General features: G+C 43.3%; 1 protein-coding gene across 1 annotated transcript; it reads right to left on the bottom strand.

The window, feature by feature from the left end:
• Positions 1-10,995: 10,995 nt before the first annotated feature.
• On the bottom strand, positions 10,996-18,411 carry LOC132874096 (solute carrier family 45 member 3). The gene is made up of 5 exons (XM_060909995.1): positions 18,270-18,411; positions 15,454-15,640; positions 13,692-14,314; positions 11,884-12,149; positions 10,996-11,415 (listed from the first exon to the last, which is right to left on the bottom strand). The coding sequence occupies exons 1-5, from the start codon at positions 18,409-18,411 to the stop codon at positions 10,996-10,998; spliced, it is 1,638 nt and encodes a 545-aa protein (XP_060765978.1).
• Between the last annotated feature and the right edge of the window lie 564 nt (positions 18,412-18,975).

Genomic DNA, 18,975 nt, shown 5'->3' with positions numbered 1-18,975 from the left:
TGGAAACCTACACAAGACGTGAGCGATCAAAGAAGCAACGTCGTGATCAGTGCGCAAAGACACTGGGAGGGAAAGTTTATGAGGTAATTATACACGTCTGGGTATTCCACCTCTGGCAGTTCCATATCCACTGACACGGTCGTGAAAACTACGTCCGGTGAGCCATAAGGGTCACTAATCCGTAGGTCGTTTATTTTAGACATATATCTAATTATCTGTTCATTAGAAAAATGAGCCGTGAAGTCCGTCGGTTGAAATTTATCCATTTTGTACACGAGTGCAGCAGTATTCAGCGGTGTTTTTTACCGACAAAATGGCAGCTGGGTACTTTCCGGTCACGTGACTGCAAGATCTCTATATAAACACTGACTCGCACATGCAGTGTTGCCAGATACTGCTGACGTTTTCCAGCCCAAAATATGTTCAAAACCCGCCAAAATGCACTTAAAACCGCCCAATCTGGCAACACTGCGCACATGCTGTTTCTCTTGAACGTATACACGGAAGTAAGGCGGAAGGTAGTTTGTCGACGTCACCTCAAAACGACGCCAACGATTGGTCAAATTTGTGGGAAAGTTGCGGTGATTGGATATAATTGCAGCACCGCCCTGAATTCGCGGGGATTGGTTGAATTTGCGTTGAAGTTGCAAATCGCAACATCGCAAAATCCTGGAGGGTCTGTTATAGTATGTATCAGATGATCTTGCATATTGAATATAGAAGCCATGGTCTAATGGTTAGAGAAGCAGCTTTGGGACCAAAATGTTACTGGTTCGATTCCCTGGATATACTTAATATATTATTAAGTAAGGCACCCCCCCCCCCCAAAAAAAAAAATCTATCCCTCTGAGTTACATGTCGGTCCTGGAATCAAGACGCTGACCTCTTCTGCTCCTCGGACCTGCCTGATCCATCCTGGTGCCCTGTGTCTGGTTGGAGTCTCATCTCATCGCATTGCTCCTGTGGAGGACGGCCCCATGTGGACAGTTGGGGGTCGCGCCTGGAGGACGCTCCCCGGACTCTTGCAGTGGTGCTTTTGTGGCTGGGGACTGCAGATGACTTGCTGACTTTGGGACTGCGGTTGTCATGAACAGTTTTGCACTCGGGTTTCCGTCAGTGAGGGGTTTATAGCATCAACGAAGCTGACTTCATGTTAAAACTGTTAATGTTATAGTCATGTTGTCTGTTGTTGCCCAGATGAGGATGGGTTCCCTTCTGAGTCTGGTTCCTCTCAAGGTTTCTTCCTCATGTCGTCTGAGGGAGTTTTTCCTTGCCACCGTCGCCACAGGCTTGCTCACTGGGGATAGATTAGGGATAAAATTAGCTCATGTTTTAAGTCATTCAAATTCTGCAAAGCTGCTTTGTGACAATGTCTATTGTTAAAAGCGCTATACAAATAATCTTGACTTGACTTGACTAACCCCCAGGCTGCTCTGGGTATTTTTATGTCGCTCTGGGTAAGAATGTCTGCTAAATACCTGTAACGTAACATGCATTCTTTCTAAATATATTTATTGTCTTGTCCTCGGGTCACTTCACAGCAAGCAGGTTCTGGATTCGAACCTTGCAGCTGACTGGGACCTTTCTGTCTGGAGTTTGCATGTTCTTCCTGTGTCTGTGTGGGTTTCCTCTGAAGGTTTCCTTCAGCAGTCCAAAGACATGCAGATGAGGTCAAACTTCTTGTTCTTCTTTCTCCTGCTCCCATTAGGGGTCACCATAGCAGATCTGTTCTGCATATTTGATTTAGCATAGGTTTTACACAGGATGCAACCCCAATCTCCCCGGGCTTGGGACCGGCACAAAGTATGCACTGGCTTGGTAATATGCAAGTCTTTGAAACCGGAGCACCTGGAGGAAACCCACGCAGATACAGGGAGAACATGCAAACTCCACACAGAAGTCAGCCATGAGGTTTGAACCCAGAACCTTCTTGCTGTGAGGTGACAGTGCTAACCACAACACCACAGTGCCACCCGCAGATGAGGTCAAATGACTACTCTAAATCGCCCCTGAGTGTGAATGGTATGAATGGTTCTCTCTCTCTCTCTCTCTCTATGTTAGTCCTGTGATAGACTGGTGACCTGTCCAGGATAGAGACTGATGTTTTTTTTTGTTTGTTTTATTCATTTTCACTATTCATTAGGTGACTGGGACAGGACAGGAAAAAAGTCAATGGGAGCAGGCAGGACAGGAATCATACTAACAATAGGTCAGTTTTTATATTTTAATCTATAGTTCTAATATGAGGGTGGCACGGTGGTGTAGTGGTTAGCGCTGTCGCCTCACAGCAAGAAGGTCCGGGTTCGAGCCCCGGGGCTGGCGAGGGCCTTTCTGTGTGGAGTTTGCATGTTCTCCCCGTGTCCGCGTGGGTTTCCTCCGGGTGCTCCGGTTTCCCCCACAGTCCAAAGACATGCAGGTTAGGTTAACTGGTGACTCTAAATTGAGCGTAGGTGTGAATGTGAGTGTGAATGGTTGTCTGTGTCTATGTGTCAGCCCTGTGATGACCTGGTGACTTGTCCAGGGTGTACCCCGCCTTTCGCCCGTAGTCAGCTGGGATAGGCTCCAGCTTGCCTGCGACCCTGTAGAAGGATAAAGCGGCTAGAGATGATGAGATGAGTTCTAATATGAATGAACAATATTTTCGTTATTTTGAACATTGGAACATGACGGGACGAGAGTCATTCTTGTGGGATTGGGACAGGACAGGAGTATTTTTATTGGAGTGGGATGGGACAGGAGTGAAAATCCACTTCCATGTCACCACCTCTCACCCAGTGTTAGATGGGATTGGCTCTAGCCCAGCTGTGGCCAGCAACGGATAAGCAGTATAGAAAATGAATGCCTGTATGTCAGTGGTGGGCCGTCAGGGCCTGCAAGGCCTTCTCTGCTGGCCTGAAAATATCTAAAAAAATCACAGACAGACTGATTGATGTTAATTTTTTGTTTATTATTTTTATTTCATTCCATAACTATTAAATAATTCCAAATGGTCTGGCCGTTTCCTTTCCTGTGGCTGCGCTGCTGCCAGATGTGTATTTTTCACGTTGAAGCATTTTTAACCAATCACATTTCAACCATCATTTGTTGCCAGGCAAATAAATCTGCCTGGAGGCCAGTACAATCAGTTCTGCTGGCCTGTCTGTGTCACAGACTGTAGATTCAAGTTAGCGAGCCCAGAACCAGTCGTATTAGGCCGTCTCTGATGAGCCCCAACAGCCCATTGCAGGCGTATATGCTCTGATTGGCTCAAAGCATGCATAAGGAAATGTCATTGTATTCTCACCATTTGATTGGGTAGATTTCCACTGGAGTTGCGATGACGCGAATGCTACAAAAAGTCATTGAGTGCTAGTCAACTTAGCAATTTTTAACTGCATTAAAGAACTTCAATTTTTAATACAACCCTGATTCCAAAAAAGTTGGGACAAAGTACAAATTGTAAATAAAAACAGAATGCAATGATGTGGAAGTTTCAAAATTCCATATTTTATTCAGAATAGAACATAGATAACATATCAAATGTTTAAACTGAGAAAATGTATCATTTAAAGAGAAAAATTAGGTGATTTTAAATTTCATGACAACAACACATCTCAAAAAAGTTGGGACAAGGCCATGTTTCCCACTGTGAGACATCCCCTTTTCTCTTTACAACAGTCTGTAAACGTCTGGGGACTGAGGAGACAAGTTGCTCAAGTTTAGGGATAGGAATGTTAACCCATTCTTGTCTAATGTAGGATTCTAGTTGCTCAACTGTCTTAGGTCTTTTTTGTCGTATCTTCCGTTTTATGATGTGCCAAATGTTTTCTATGGGTGAAAGATCTGGACTGCAGGCTGGCCAGTTCAGTACCCGGACCCTTCTTCTACGCAGCCATGATGCTGTAATTGATGCAGTATGTGGTTTGGCATTGTCATGTTGGAAAATGCAAGGTCTTCCCTGAAAGAGACGTCGTCTGGATGGGAGCATATGTTGCTCTAGAACCTGGATATACCTTTCAGCATTGATGGTGTCTTTCCAGATGTGTAAGCTGCCCATGCCACACGCACTAATGCAACCCCATACCATCAGAGATGCAGGCTTCTGAACTGAGCGCTGGTAACAACTTGGGTCGTCCTTCTCGTCTTTAGTCCGAATGACATGGCGTCCCTGATTTCCATAAAGAACTTCAAATTTTGATTCGTCTGACCACAGAACAGTTTTCCACTTTGCCACAGTCCATTTTAAATGAGCCTTGGCCCAGAGAAGACGTCTGCGCTTCTGGATCATGTTTAGATACGGCTTCTTCTTTGAACTATAGAGTTTTAGCTGGCAACGGCGGATGGCACAGTGAATTGTGTTCACAGATAATGTTCTCTGGAAATATTCCTGAGCCCATTTTGTGATTTCCAATACAGAAGCATGCCTGTATGTGATGCAGTGCCGTCTAAGGGCCCGAAGATCACGGGCACCCAGTATGGTTTTCCGGCCTTGACCCTTACGCACAGAGATTCTTCCAGATTCTCTGAATCTTTTGATGATATTATGCACTGTAGATTATGATATGTTCAAACTCTTTGCAATTTTACACTGTCGAACTCCTTTCAGATATTGCTCCACTATTTGTCGGTGCAGAATTAGGGGGATTGGTGATCCTCTTCCCATCTTTACTTCTGAGAGCCACTGCCACTCCAAGATGCTCTTTTTATACCCAGTCATGTTAATGACCTATTGCCAATTGACCTAATGAGTTGCAATTTGGTCGTCCAGCTGTTCCTTTTTTGTACCTTTAACTTTTCCAGCCTCTTATTGCCCCTGTCCCAACTTTTTTGAGATGTGTTGCTGTCATGAAATTTCAAATGAGCCAATATTTGGCATGAAATTTCAAAATGTCTCACTTTCGACATTTGATATGTTGGCTATGTTCTATTGTGAATACAATATCAGTTTTTGGGATTTGTATATTATTGCATTCCGTTTTTATTTACAATTTGTACTTTGTCCCAACTTTTTTGGAATTGGGGTTGTAGTTAAATAATATAAATATCTGTTTTATCAACCCAAAATGGCTGAAGGAGGGGGAGAAGTTGATATGGTGGCAAATTTATTGTCACAACCATTTTCCCAGAGGACCTTTCCAGAAAAGCTGGACATCGTTCAGAAAGGGCGGTCAACGCCAAAGCCAGCCAACCTGACACAGCCTGGAAAAGGATTTGTTCGCCACTTTCAGCCCGCTAATTACGAGCGGTACTCCTGGCTCATGGGCTCCGAGGAACACTGCAAACTGTATTGTTGGGAGTGTTTGTTATTTGCTACTGATCGCCATGGTGTCTGCAGCCATAGTGGATTTGCTAATTTGGCTTGCCTAACCAAGGCGGCAGCGAGACACCAAAGCACTGCCGGTCACCTGCGAGCAACGGTGCTGTCAAAAACCTTTGGGGAAAAAAGAGTGGATCTTCAGCTGAGCGAGCAAGCACGCAGAGAAACGGAGCTCCACAATGAAAAGGTGAAGAAGAATAGGGAAATTTTAAAAAGACTGGTTTGCCACTCTCCTCGACCCCCAGAAGTTTAAAGACTACCAGAAGGATTTCCCACATGCAGCCTTCTCCAGCTTGACACAGAGTCACGGAACACTTTTCGACCTTTCTCGGTTAAGAACAGAACTGACCGTCATGTATGGCATGGATGATTTCGCCGGAAAATCCCCCACTGATCTGCTTGACTTTCTTCAGCAGAAACAGCTGAGTGAGAGCATGGGGCAGCTGTACAAACTGGTGTGTTTGGCTGTGACCATCCCCGTATCCACTGCTTCTGTCGAACAGACATTTTCAGCCCTCAAGAGAATCAAAACGTATGCGAGAAACATGACAGGACAGGCTCGACTGTCTGTATTGGCCTCGATGGCCATCGAATGAGACTTTTTGATGGGACTGAAAAGAACAAACGACTTCTACGACAGAATTATTGACGTTTTCTTGAGGAAAGAAAGGAGGATGGATTTTCAGTTCAGATAATCTCCGTATTGGTGAATGATGTCATCTACTTCGCCTATACTGACTGACCTCATTCACATACATGCACACAAGGTCTCATAAGGCACATAAACACACACATCGATAAAATAAAATGTTGCTATTTTGCGAAGTAACATTGCAATATGAGGTTGTTATTGGGGGGCGTTGTGGCTCAGGTGGCTAAGGCGCCATACCATAAATCCGGGGACCCAGGTTCGATTCCGACCCGAGGTCATTTCCCGATCCCTTCCCGTCTCTCTCTCCCGCTCATTTCCTGTCCTGTCTCTACACTGTCCTATCCAATAAAAGGTGAAAAAAAGCCCCCCAAAAAATCTTTAAAAAGAGGTTGTTATTGATGTTTTTATGAATGTCGTAGCTGCAGTAGAAGTTTTATAGGCATTATTGAGGGGTGGATTTAATTCAGACAGAGCAGTACTGAAGGCCCATGTGTGAAATGCACGGCCCACCACTGCTGTATGTATCATCCTGCAGTGTTGTGCACTTTACATCTTGTGTACGTTATGTGTCTTTGCTCTTTGCAGTGTTTGCACAGTTCAGAAACTTGCACGTAATTATTTCACTGCAAGAATTATACAGTGTACAACTCTAAGTATGTGACAAATCAAGACATGAACTTGAACTTAAACATATTGGAAACAATCCTTTGAGGTTCTGGTCTATGTTGACTTGATCGCATCACATAACTGCTGCACATTTCTCAGGTGCACATTCATTCATTCATTCATTCATTTCTGAGAGTGTATGGACTTGGCATCTAATAACACAATAATTAGCTATATATACGGTAATTCTGGAAATTTTTGGTGATATTTGGCGTCTTCTTTGAATTTTTCACCATCATTTCTGTGATTTGTTCAAACAAACTTCTCAAGAGGTTTTCCAGTTGTCAAATCATTCTCAAGTGATTAGCGTGAGAGTCAGAAGAAGTATCTTCTGCAGACAACATAAAGACAGCATGACAGTATAAATGACACCAAACTATAAGAAATATCAAATGTTTCCCTCAGGTGGGGTTTACATTAGACCGTATCAGCGGATCATCAGATTAACGTTTTTAAAACGATTCGCGTGCACACAGCAACGCCAATACACGATTCGCGTGCACACAGCAACGCCAATACACGGATACGCTCGGCTCCGCAGGCATCCTGCGCTCCAAATCACTCCGCCCTGAACAGCGAGTGCCCTCTGGAGGGTGCGCACTCCGGCCCTGCGCAGCTCACAGAGCGCGCGAGTGAAGTGCACGAGTAGTGATTCGGGACAAATAGCAGGAAGTGAAAGTCCGCGCCGTTTTTCAGCAGTCGCGTCACATGACCAACGTGGCATGACCAACGCCAGCGAATCAGGAAGGTGGATGTCACAGTGACGTTGTCCAATGACGACGTCAGCTAGAGCTCAGCACTGCGTATCCTCGTTCCTCAATGTTTACACAGCACTGGATCAGATACGTACTGGGTTGAATACGTGGGCCCTGGCGGATTCAAACTGTTCCGCCTGTGGAGTCGTTTCCCGGCGTTTTAATGTGCACGGACAGTGCATCCGCGACGAAAATGATACGGATACGGTCTAATGTAAACACCACCTCAGATATGTTGGTAAATTTACATAACAAAGCTCTCTGAGAGCATTATACGTGTAATTACACTTAGCATAGAGTGCTAATCAAATATCAGTGGGCTCCACCATTTTGAGAAACATCAAACTTGTGAATTCGGCCTTGTGAGGAAATTTTTTACTTCAAAGAAGTCATGAGAAGCGCAAGTCTACCATCTGGATGTTTATGTCTTGTGTTGGGGACTGAATTATTAAAAGATTAAGCACATTGTTTAATATTTTGACGATTCAATGGAGCTTTTGTTCCAGTGAATAGCCACACATGCAGTCGCTGCATGACCACAAGAAACACACTACAAGTGACACGAGCAACTTGTCAACTGCTAGTGTGAAAGTAGGGTAAGAAATTATTACAATCTTTTGGCTAACTAGCCTGATGCATACTAACAATAAGGATCTATGTAAAAAGCCAGCCTTCATCATCGTGATGAAACCAGATAAACAAACGTTTATTAACAAGCTTGAATTTATACAATTTTTACACATTACACATTTAGTGAGTGGATATGGAATGTGAAAACCAAAACCCGGAGATATTGAAAGAGATGACCTGAAACCTTCGGTCTCATGTAAATGTTCCTGCTCATGTGAGTAATGTTTACACAATGTGTTATCACATTTGTAGGTTTCCACACAAAAGCATGACATTTTCTGTCATTGTTGATTTCTTCATTAATAAGGAGAGCATATGGTCAGTATGGAAAGATTAAAAAAAACAGTGGTAAAAAGATCACATTACAACACAACACAAAAATACTTTTATTACAGTATAAAAACAGTGTTATAGCACTTTTTTCTTGTCATTTATTGGCAGGATTGGGCTGACTTTCTTCATCTGTGATTGGATAGATAACATTTACGCTACGTTCACACTGCAAGGCTTAATGCTCAATTCCGATTTTTTTGTGAAATCCGATTTTTTTGTGAGGTCGTTCACATTAACAAATGTATGCGACTTGTATGTGATCCTCAGTATGATGAAAAGCGACCTAAAAGTGTTCCGCATGCGCATTGCAGGATACGACGACGTCACACGCAGTGAGCATGGCCAGTGTTTACGGAAGTAAAACCGCCCGGTTGCGGTATGACCCATCCAATCTAGCTTGAATAGCTGCATCCCCCCAAATGGAAATCAGCTCCCTAACCTCTGCGTCCTTCCATTGAGAAGATTCAGAACCTTCACAGCCCGAAGCGTCCCTCGCATTGATGTCGTGCGCAGGGGCGCAGATACGTTTTTTGAACTGGGGGGGACAAAGCTGCCAGCAAACCAACCCCAACCCCGATATGCCTGTCAAACTTGTGGGTTACCATAGCAACCAAGCTCGAGCTCACAACCTGTGCAGTCTGCGCAGCTCAACCAACCGAATATCAGTCTTTGTTTTATTTGAGTTGTTGCAACTATGTATACACTGCTGTGCACCTCAATAAACCGAATGGTAATTAGTCTTTTGATTTTTCCGTGAGGTTTGCCTTATGCAAAGAAAGACAGCATAGACGTTTTTTCCTCCCTATAAGTGGGGGGACCGAACGAGGTGAATTTAAATCTGGGTGGGACGAATCCCACCCTCTATCTGCGCCCGTGATTATGCGCCATGTTGTTGTAACTTTTTTTGAGAGACCCGCCGCCTACTTCAGCGCAGAATAGTGACGTTTGTGGCTTGTTGATGACGTGTAAGTCGGATGAATGCGACCTGGCGGTTCAGACTGAAGTCGCATATGAAAAGAGCGGATAGGAATCGGAATTAGGACCACATATCCAAACGGCCTGGGTCGGATTTGAAAAAATCGGATCTGTGTCATTCATATTGTCAATAAAAGATCGGATACAGGTCACATATGGGCGAAAAGATTGGATTTGAGTCACTTCAGCCTGCAGTGTGAACGTAGCCTTAGATTCACTGGAAGTCAAAACCAGCAGATGGAGCTCCATTGCTTTGTGATAATTGGTGAGAATTCCATAGAATGTAGGTGAGATTGGTCAGAATTCCTTCAGGAATGGGAAAGATTGAGCAGAATTCTTGGGATGCCAGCAGGATTGGACAGAATTGTGTCTGAGTGGGAGAGATTCTTCAGAGTTACATTGGGAGTTTGCAAGATTAGTGAGAATTCCATCAGGAGTGAATGGGATTGGAGAGAATTCCTTCAAGAACAGGTTGCAGCAGTCAGGATTTATGTAGGAAGTGGGCAAGACTGGTCAAAATGCCTTTGGGAGAGGAAAATTTGGCAAGAATTCTGTCAAGTGTGGGCAACATCGGTGAGCATTCCTTTGGGAGTAGGTGACATTGGTGAGAATTCCTTTGGGAGTGGGTAAGGTTGGTCAGAATTCCTTTGGGAGTGGATGAGATTGGTCAGAATTCCTTTGGGAGTGGGTGTGATTGGTCAGAATTCCTTTGGGAGTGGGTAAAATTGGTCAGAATTCCTTTGGGAGTGGGTGAGATTGGTGAGCATTCCTTTGGGAGTGGGGGAGATTGGTGAGCATTCCTTTGGAAGTGGGGGAGATTGGTGAGTATTCCTTTGGAAGTGGATGAGATTGGTTAGAATTCTTTTGGGAGTGGGTGAGATTGGTGAGCATTCCTTTGGGAGTGGATGAGATTGGTAAGAATTCTTTTGGGAGTGGGGGAGATTGGTGAGTATTCCTTTGGGAGTGGATGAGATTGGTTAGAATTCATTTGGGAGTGGGGGAGATTGGTTAGAATTCCTTTGGGAGTGAGAGAGATTGGTCAGAATTCCTTTGGAAGTGGATGAGATTGGTCAGGATTCCTTTGGAAGTGGATGAGATTGGTCAGGATTCCTTTGGGAGTGGGTGAGATTGGTCAGAATTCCTTTGGGAGTGGGTGTGATTGGTCAGTATTCCTTTGGGAGTGGATGAGATTGGTGAGAATTCCTTTGGGAGTGGGTAAGATTGGTGAGCATTCCTTTGGGAGTGGATGAGATTGGTGAGAATCCCTTTGGGAGTGGATGAGATTGGTGAGAATCCCTTTGGGAGTGGGGGAGATTGGTTAGAATTCCTTTGGGAGTGAGAGAGATTGGTCAGAATTCCTTTGGGAGTGGGAGAGATTAGTCAGTATTCCTTTGGGAGTGGATGAAATTGGTCAGAATCCCTTTGGGAGTGGGTGAGATTGGTGAGTATTCCTTTGGGAGTGGATGAGATTGGTCAGAATCCCTTTGGGAGTGGGGGAGATTGGTGAGCATGCCACTGGGAGTGGGTGTGATTGGTCAGAATTCCTTTGGGAGTGGATGAGATTGGTGAGCCTTCCTTTGGGAGTGAGTGAGATTGGTCAGAATCCCTTTGGAAATGAGACATTGGTCAGCATTCCTTTGGAAGTAGGCAAAATCGGATACTATAGATACTGTTAGTCTACAGATGAGTCACTTTAGCATTTCCATTTCTTGCCCAGTGAAAACGATTCTGTTGCCGAAAACGATGGCAAACAGACTGAAGACCAAAGCACACACCATGTATGCTGTGACACTGCTGAAAAGCTCCACGATAGAGCCCACAAAGAGCGACAGCACGATCTGTGACAGGAAATATGCACTGTCCATGATGGCGATGTCCAGACACATTCCTCTCTGAGGCTTGGAGGAGTCGGGGGATGTGCTCATGTCCAGGGAAACATTGGGATCGATTGACAAGGAAACCATGGTTTTGGTCATGTAGGGTACTGCAGCATGGCCATTCAAACACCCGTTTGTCTTTTGGTGCATGACAAAAATCTGCTTATGAGCTGATTCAACCAGGTCACCTTTGCTGGACTGGGGTTTGGGTCTACTACCGGAAAAGAAGACCTGAAGGGGAAAAAAAGTGTGTGATGTGAAAAAGTTTTGGGAAAATCACATGTACGTTATATGTAATCATGTGTGAAAAACATGTGAAGGTGCATTTCAACATGCTATGTCCTGAAGATGGACATGTGAACTCAAGCGAGCACATCATAAATATGTGCCAAATAAAACCACATTTATAAAATAAAACAAATGTGAACACAAATGAATCAGGTGTGAAAAAATATTATGGAAAAAGTGTATATAAAAATTAGATGAATCGTATTGGAAAAAATGTAATTAATAAATAATGAATCTCATAAAAAGAATCAAATGAATTGCATGAAAATCATATGAAAGGAACAAATTACATATGTGTCACGTGAAAATAAATCGTAAGAAATCATGTGAAAATAAAAGAATTGGGTCAAAAACAACATGTAAAAATTAAATGTGTCAACTTCAAATGAGATCCTTTTCCCTGCAGCTCACCTGCTTGTGTGAGTGGTAAAGACAGGTGAGTGTGTACGGCAGGATATGTATAGTACAGAAGGCGTAACCCGTCATCGCAGTCATCACAGTCACCAGGATGACGTTCTTAGAGATGGTCATTACAGCCAGGCTAAACGCCAGCAGTACCAAGCTACTCAGGTAGAGTATACGTGAACCAACACACGCCGCCATCCGCTCCATCAGTATAGAGCAGGTCACTGAGGTCACACACTGCAGGAACAGGCCGATACTAGCCACACGCACACCTGACGAAATCAAATGGATAATCTGATCACTCTTCTACACCTGTATACTGTAATGATTTATAATCTCACCATCAGGCATCACTCAGGAGAGGACACGTTCTATTCCGAGTCTGGTTCCTCTCACGGTTTCTTATTAGGGATCTAAATCTACATCTGGATTTTTGTAAAGCTGCTTTGTGACAATGTCTTGTTAAAAGCACAATATAAATAAAATTTAATTTATTTTAAAAAATCAGGTCGCTTTACCGGTCCGTCGTGGTGAAGAAGGAGCTGAGCCAAAAGGCGAAGCTCTCAATTTACCGGTCGATCTATGTTCCGACTCTCACCTATGGTCATGAGCTTTGGGTAATGACCGAAAGAACAAGATCGCGGATACAAGCGGCCGAAATGAGTTTCCTTCGCAGGGTGGCTGGGCGCTCCCTTAGAGATAGGGTGAGAAGCACAGTCACTCGGGAGGAGCTCGGAGTAGAGCCGCTGCTGCTCCACATCGAGAGGAATCAGCTGAGGTGGCTCGGGCATCTTTTTCGGATGCCTCCTGGACGCCTCCCTGGGGAGGTGTTCCAGGCATGTCCCCCCGGGAGGAGGCCCCGGGGAAGACCCAGGACACGCTGGAGGGACTATGTCTCTCGGCTGGCCTGGGAACGCCTCGGTGTTCTTCCCGAGGAGCTGGCCAAGGTGTCTGGGGAAAGGGAAGTTTGGGCTTCCATGCTTAGACTGCTGCCTCCGCGACCCGGTCCCGGATAAAGCGGAAGAAGACGAGACGAGACGAGAAAAAATCAGGTTCCTAATTTCAGGTTTGCCTAGAATTACCTAGCTTGAAGTTTGCAAATAAGGAGGAAGTATCCTCATGTTGCATGTAATCTATATTTATTCTATCCACATTCACTGGATATGAGCAATCGCGCACTCTGATTGGTTACTCTACTACTAGGCTATCTGCTCATATACCATGAGTAGAGAAAAACAAAATGGCAGAGCGCATCAAGTCAGATATAATCACTTGGTTATCAAGTATTTAAAAGAAAGAGAAATAAGTAAAATAATATCAAAACTATCAGCTCATGTACGACTCGATTTCGTGGAATAGCTGTTAAATATCCAAGACTTTTTCGATATAAAGTAATGCAATTTATTTGAAAAGAAAAATGTAGCCATGAATTTATTTGAGGGAAAAAAATATATAAATGTTATATATTTATATATTTAAAAAGGCAAAGTTAGAGACCCATTTCACTGTAAAACAAACAATCAGTTAAATAATCACGGACCTGCTCAGTCCAAATTTGTTTTCTAAATTAATCAAATTACTCAGATATTACACTAATTACTTCAATATGCACAATAATGTTTTGGTTATTAATTGGATCCATAGAGGTTTTTTTCCCCAACACATTTTTGTTAAATTTGTACGAGTTTGTCACTAACATTATTTTAGACATTCAATTGTTTATTTATATATTTATAAATGATCAAAGCAAATAGTTAAACAAATTAATAACTATAACAAGTCAATATTAATGGACTGTGATGGTAAGACAATACCTTCTTCATAGCGAAGTCTCTCTGGAGAGCCTGGCTGAGCACTGGGCACACCGTTGTACAATCCCTCCCCTACAAAGTCCGTATAAAAGAGCAAAAACGTCATCAGAGCCAACCAGTTGCACAGCTCGGCCACAAACAGTCTAGCCATCACCCTGGGAATGTGACTGCACAGTGACCAGAGTCTGGGTATGACTGTGAACAGACCGAAAATGGCACGCTTCAGTATCTGCGCTCTGGAGAACAACCCAAGCGGCCAACAGCACTCGCTGTACAAGTGTGGAGATCCACTGAATGGTTCCATCACCACTTTAGCCATCTGCGCTTCTGAAACCAAGACTGTGGGCATGATGCATAAGAGGAAGAGCCCAGTGAGGAGAGTGAAGATGAAGGCCTCCTGGCCTCCCAGGTAAGAGGACACAAAAAGGCCTGTCCAGTCCACAGCTGGGAGCAGATACCCAATGCATCCTCCCAGGCTGAGCATGATGGTGTAAATAGAGAACGCCTGACGGTTCTCCTCTTCTTTGGGGTAGAGATCAGACACCAGTGCCTCCAGAAGGGTGAAGCAGGCCTGACAGCAGAACTGTAATATGCAGATGGACAACACCAACAGAAGAACCTTCAACCTGTTTGGGAAAATTCACATTGACCACCAAATATCACAGTATCTACTGGACAAAAATATATGCACCCTTTAAAGAAAATAAAATACTCAAGACATTTAAAGGGGCGGCATGGTGGTGTAGTGGTTAGCACTGTCACCTCACAGCAAGAAGGTCCTGGGTTTGAGCCCCGTGGCCGGCGAGGGCCTTTCTGTGTGGAGTTTGCATGTTCTCCCCGTGTCTGCGTGGGTTTCCTCCAGGTGTTCTGGTTTCCCCCACAGTCCAAAGACATGCAGTTAGGTTAACATGGGGTGGCCTTGGGCTGAAGTGCCCTCGAGCAAGGTACCTGACCCCTGACTGCTCCCTGGGCGCTGTAGTATGGCTGCCCACCGCTCTGAGTGTGTGCGCACGTGTGTTCACTGCTTCAGATGGGTTAAAAAATGCAGAGGATGAATCTCACTGTGCTTGAAGTGTACATGTCACAAATAAAGACTTCTTCTTTCTTCTTCTAAAGGTAGCATATCTAGTCAAGGGTGTACAAATTTTTGCACTCTGGACAAAATGATGGAATTTATATCAACAAGATGTTTAGCATGGTAGGGCTTAAAGACACCATGTACAGTCGAGTGCAAAAGTTTGCACACCCTTAAGACAATTAAACACCAAACTGTTTAAAGATAGGGTATACAGTTATGGGTATACAAACTTTTGCACTCGTGACAAGGAATGCATTGATACACATACTAGTGTTGGGTATCAGACTAATACACATGGGTATCAGATTGATACCCAACACGAGCATGTGCATCAATGCATTCCTTGTCATGAGTGCAAAAGTTTGTACACCCATAACTGAATACCCTATCTTTAAACGTTTTGGTGTTTAATTGTCTTAAGGGTGTGCAAAGTTTTGCACTCGACTGTACATGGTGTCTTTAAGCCCTACCATGCTAAACATCTTGTTGATATAAATTCCATCATTTTGTCCTGAGTGCAAAAATTTGTACACCCTTGACTGGATATGCTATCTTTAAATGTCTTGAGTAATTTATTTTGTTTTAAGGGTGCATATACTTTTGACATACTAGTGTTGGGTACCAATCTGATACCTTGCTCTGTTACTTTTAGAAATGCATTCACATGATTAGGTAAAGTGAACGTACAAACGCTGATGCTGTTCAGAGAATATAGAGACGATCTGAGAAACACGTGGAATAACCACAAGGCTGAGCAGCATGCCAACACACAGGGTCCAGATGAAGGGACGCCGGCGGCCATAACGACTGCTGCATCTGTCACTCGCTGACCCGAGTGGAACGGTGAGTATTAAACACAGTACAGGGCCCGCACCTGCACATCAAGGAACAATGAAAATGAGTAAAACGTTCAAGATTCTGCATGAACCCTTTCATCCATGTGAAACCAAATTGCAAATGTATCAGAGATCATTTCTCAGTGTGCTTGTTCTGTACCTATTTCCAGATCATAAAGTTCTCAGTTCCAACTTGTTCATGAATGCGACGTTCATGTCGCATTAACTAAGGTTAATTACCAACTTCTGCCATTCAAATAAAGGAAAATAGACAACTTTCTGCAGCAGAAAGATTTGCAAGACATGGGCTAACGTCTGACCTGAACACATATATTTGCAAATCAGATAAAACATTTTAATAAAAACAATGACAATGACAATTTTTTTAAATCAAATTACAAAACAGCAAAGTGTGAACTTCTTCAAGTTGGAATAACTGGATGTTTTCACTTCCTCCTGCATTTGATCAAGAAGGTGGCATTCATGCCATATGGAAAAAAAAATGTCATATGAGGAAACCATCTTCATCTTCTGATACTAGGCTGGAACTTCTAGCTATTAAATTTGGGTGTTTTCTAAGAGAGCACCAGTTTCTCCAGCTAAACCAATTAAAAACAAGAACACGCCATGGGTATGTAGGAAATATCGCCTCAAAACATGAACACATCTCAACATATCAGAAGAAAATTTAAATTCAGTCCACATTGCTTGAAACTGCTCTCATTCAATTCAGAATTGAATGCAGAACAACAGACTTTTTACAGAATTTATCCGTTCTTGAGATATTACAAATCAAAGATTGAAAAAAAGGCTTAATTTTTAGAAAACTGCCGCAATATCCTGTATGAGGATCACATGGTCCAAAATGGGACTCATTAACCAATAAGATCCAATGTTTTTTCTTCATAACTTTTTTTATTTTTCAAGATATTTACATGGAAATTGGCAGGCACATAGATGGTTGTATACTCAAAAGAAAAATTTGAAAAATTAGTGAAAAATTATGAAAATTAGTATTTAATTAGTATTAATGATGCTAATTAGGTTTAAAAACAGTAAATCGGTACACTCGATAAAAAAGTAATAAAAGATTATTTCTAACACCCTCTTTGTGCTCTGTAGGCCTTTGTATTTCTCAGTAGTAGGTCCTACTAGTGTTTATATTAAAGAATATAAATGATAATATTCACCAATTAGACCAGCGAATTCTAAAGGAAAATGTCAGGACATCTGTCCATGAACTGAGGCCAAGTTTACATTAGACCGTATCTGTCTCGTTTTCTTCGCGGATGCACTGTCCGTTTACATTAAAACGCCGGGAAACGGGAATCCGCCAGGGTCCACGTATTCAATCCAGATCGTGTCTGATCCGGTGCTGTGTAAACATTGAGAATACGCGGATACGCTGTGCTGAGCTCTAGCTGGCATCGTCATTGGACAACGTCACTGTGAGATCCACCTTCCTGATTCGCTGGCGCTGGTCATGTGACGCGACTGCTGAAAAACGGCGCGGACTTCCGCCTTGTATCACCTTTCATTAAAGAGTATAAAAGTATGAAAATACTGCAAATACTGATGCAAATACTGCCCATTGTGTAGTTATGATTGTCTTTAGGCTTGCCATCCTTCCACTTGCAAGTGGTAAATGACTTGCGCACAGCGGCTCAGTCCTGAATCACTGCTCGTGCGCTACACTCGCGCGCTCTGTGAGCTGCGCAGGGCCGGAGTGCGCACCCTCCAGAGGGCACTCGCTGTTCAGGGCGGAGTGATTTGGAGCGCAGCCGCTGAGGAGGAAGCGATGAGCCGCACTGACACATTTCAACTTACGTGCCGAATTTAGTCATGTGATTAGCGTATCCGTGTATTGGCGTTGCTGTGTGCACGCAAATCGTTTTTAAAAACGTTAATCTGATGATCCGCTGATACGGTCTAATGTAAACCCCACCTGAATCTCAAGAGAAGGTGGGTCATGCAGCAAGACAACGACCCTAAGCACACAAGTCGTTCTACCAAAGAATGGTTAAAGAAGAATAAAGGTAATGTTTTGGAATGGCCAAGTCAAAGTCCTGACCTTAATCCAATGGAAATGTTGTAGAAGGACCTGAAGCGAGCAGTTCATGTGAGGAAACCCACCAACATCCCAGAGTTGAAGCTGTTCTGTACGGAGGAACGGGCTAAAATTCCTCCAAGCCGGTGTGCAGGACTGATCAACAGTTACCGCAAACATTTAGTTGCAGTTATTGCTGCACAAGGGGGTCACACCAGATACTGAAAGCAAAGGTTCACATACTTTTGCCACTCACAGATATGTGATATTGGATCATTTTCCTCAATAAATAAATGACCAAGTATAATATTTTTGTCTCATTTGTTTAACTGGGTTCTCTTTATCTACTTTTAGGACTTGTGTGAAAATCTGATGATGTTTTAGGTCATATTTATGCAGAAATATAGAAAATTCTAAAGGGTTCACAAACTTTCAAGCACCACTGTAAGAGCTGTAGTCTTTGCTTGAGGTTACACACTGATTAAGATGAAATGTGCTAATGTTTAACATAAACAATGCTAATGCTAAAACAGTGTTGAAGTACCCCTGCACTAGTTGGCACTTTTTTGGAAAGATTTCCAAATTCCTGTTTAATCTCTAGTTCTCATGTGTTCACTCACCAAGCACCATGGTCATGAAGCGTTCCTGCACTCCAGCCTTCAGGAGCATGGGGGGAACGTAGGAGGTGCTGGTGGCCATGCATATCTCCAGCCCACATGTCAACACGTTGATCAGGAACAAATCCAAGAGCCTGTTATTCATGGCCAGAAGGTCAACTCGGACACTTTTCTTCACACTAATACTGGTGGTGGATGAAGATTGCTATGACTGTGGATTTGGATGTGATATGGAGGGTCATCCTTGACCCTGAATCCTTCATGATGTTGCCTGAAAAACATAGCTCAGTTATAGTCTTCACACTGAGAAGACAACATGATGGGTCTGTTAGTAATGTACATTTTTCTATTTATCAACAGCTAGCTATTAGCATTCAGTGAGCTTGTCTCATACTAGCTAACACTTGAGATATTAGGAATAATACTGGTATTCGTTAGACTTATACCACAGTAATGTTAAATTCCTGAATCTGATTGGTTAGAAGGTTATCGTTATAGTGTCTATACCAACAACTTGCACAAAGATATCTGTGAAGAAACTCAGTCGTCCAGGTACATAGTAATCTGTGGTTGGTTGAAGAGAGCAACTGGACTTGCTTGACGATTCTTGAAAACGTTTCGCCTCTCCTCCGAAAGGCATCCTCAGTTCTGTCTGACTACTAGGGAGTATCCAGTATTTATTCTCTCATGGATCATCATAGAATCCGAA

The sequence above is a fragment of the Neoarius graeffei genome, chromosome 26, assembly GCF_027579695.1.
Source record: "Neoarius graeffei isolate fNeoGra1 chromosome 26, fNeoGra1.pri, whole genome shotgun sequence".
NCBI classification, from domain to species: domain Eukaryota; kingdom Metazoa; phylum Chordata; class Actinopteri; order Siluriformes; family Ariidae; genus Neoarius; species Neoarius graeffei.
Note: the sequence above shows the minus strand (reverse complement) of the source record. Positions and strands in the feature narration are given on the sequence as shown.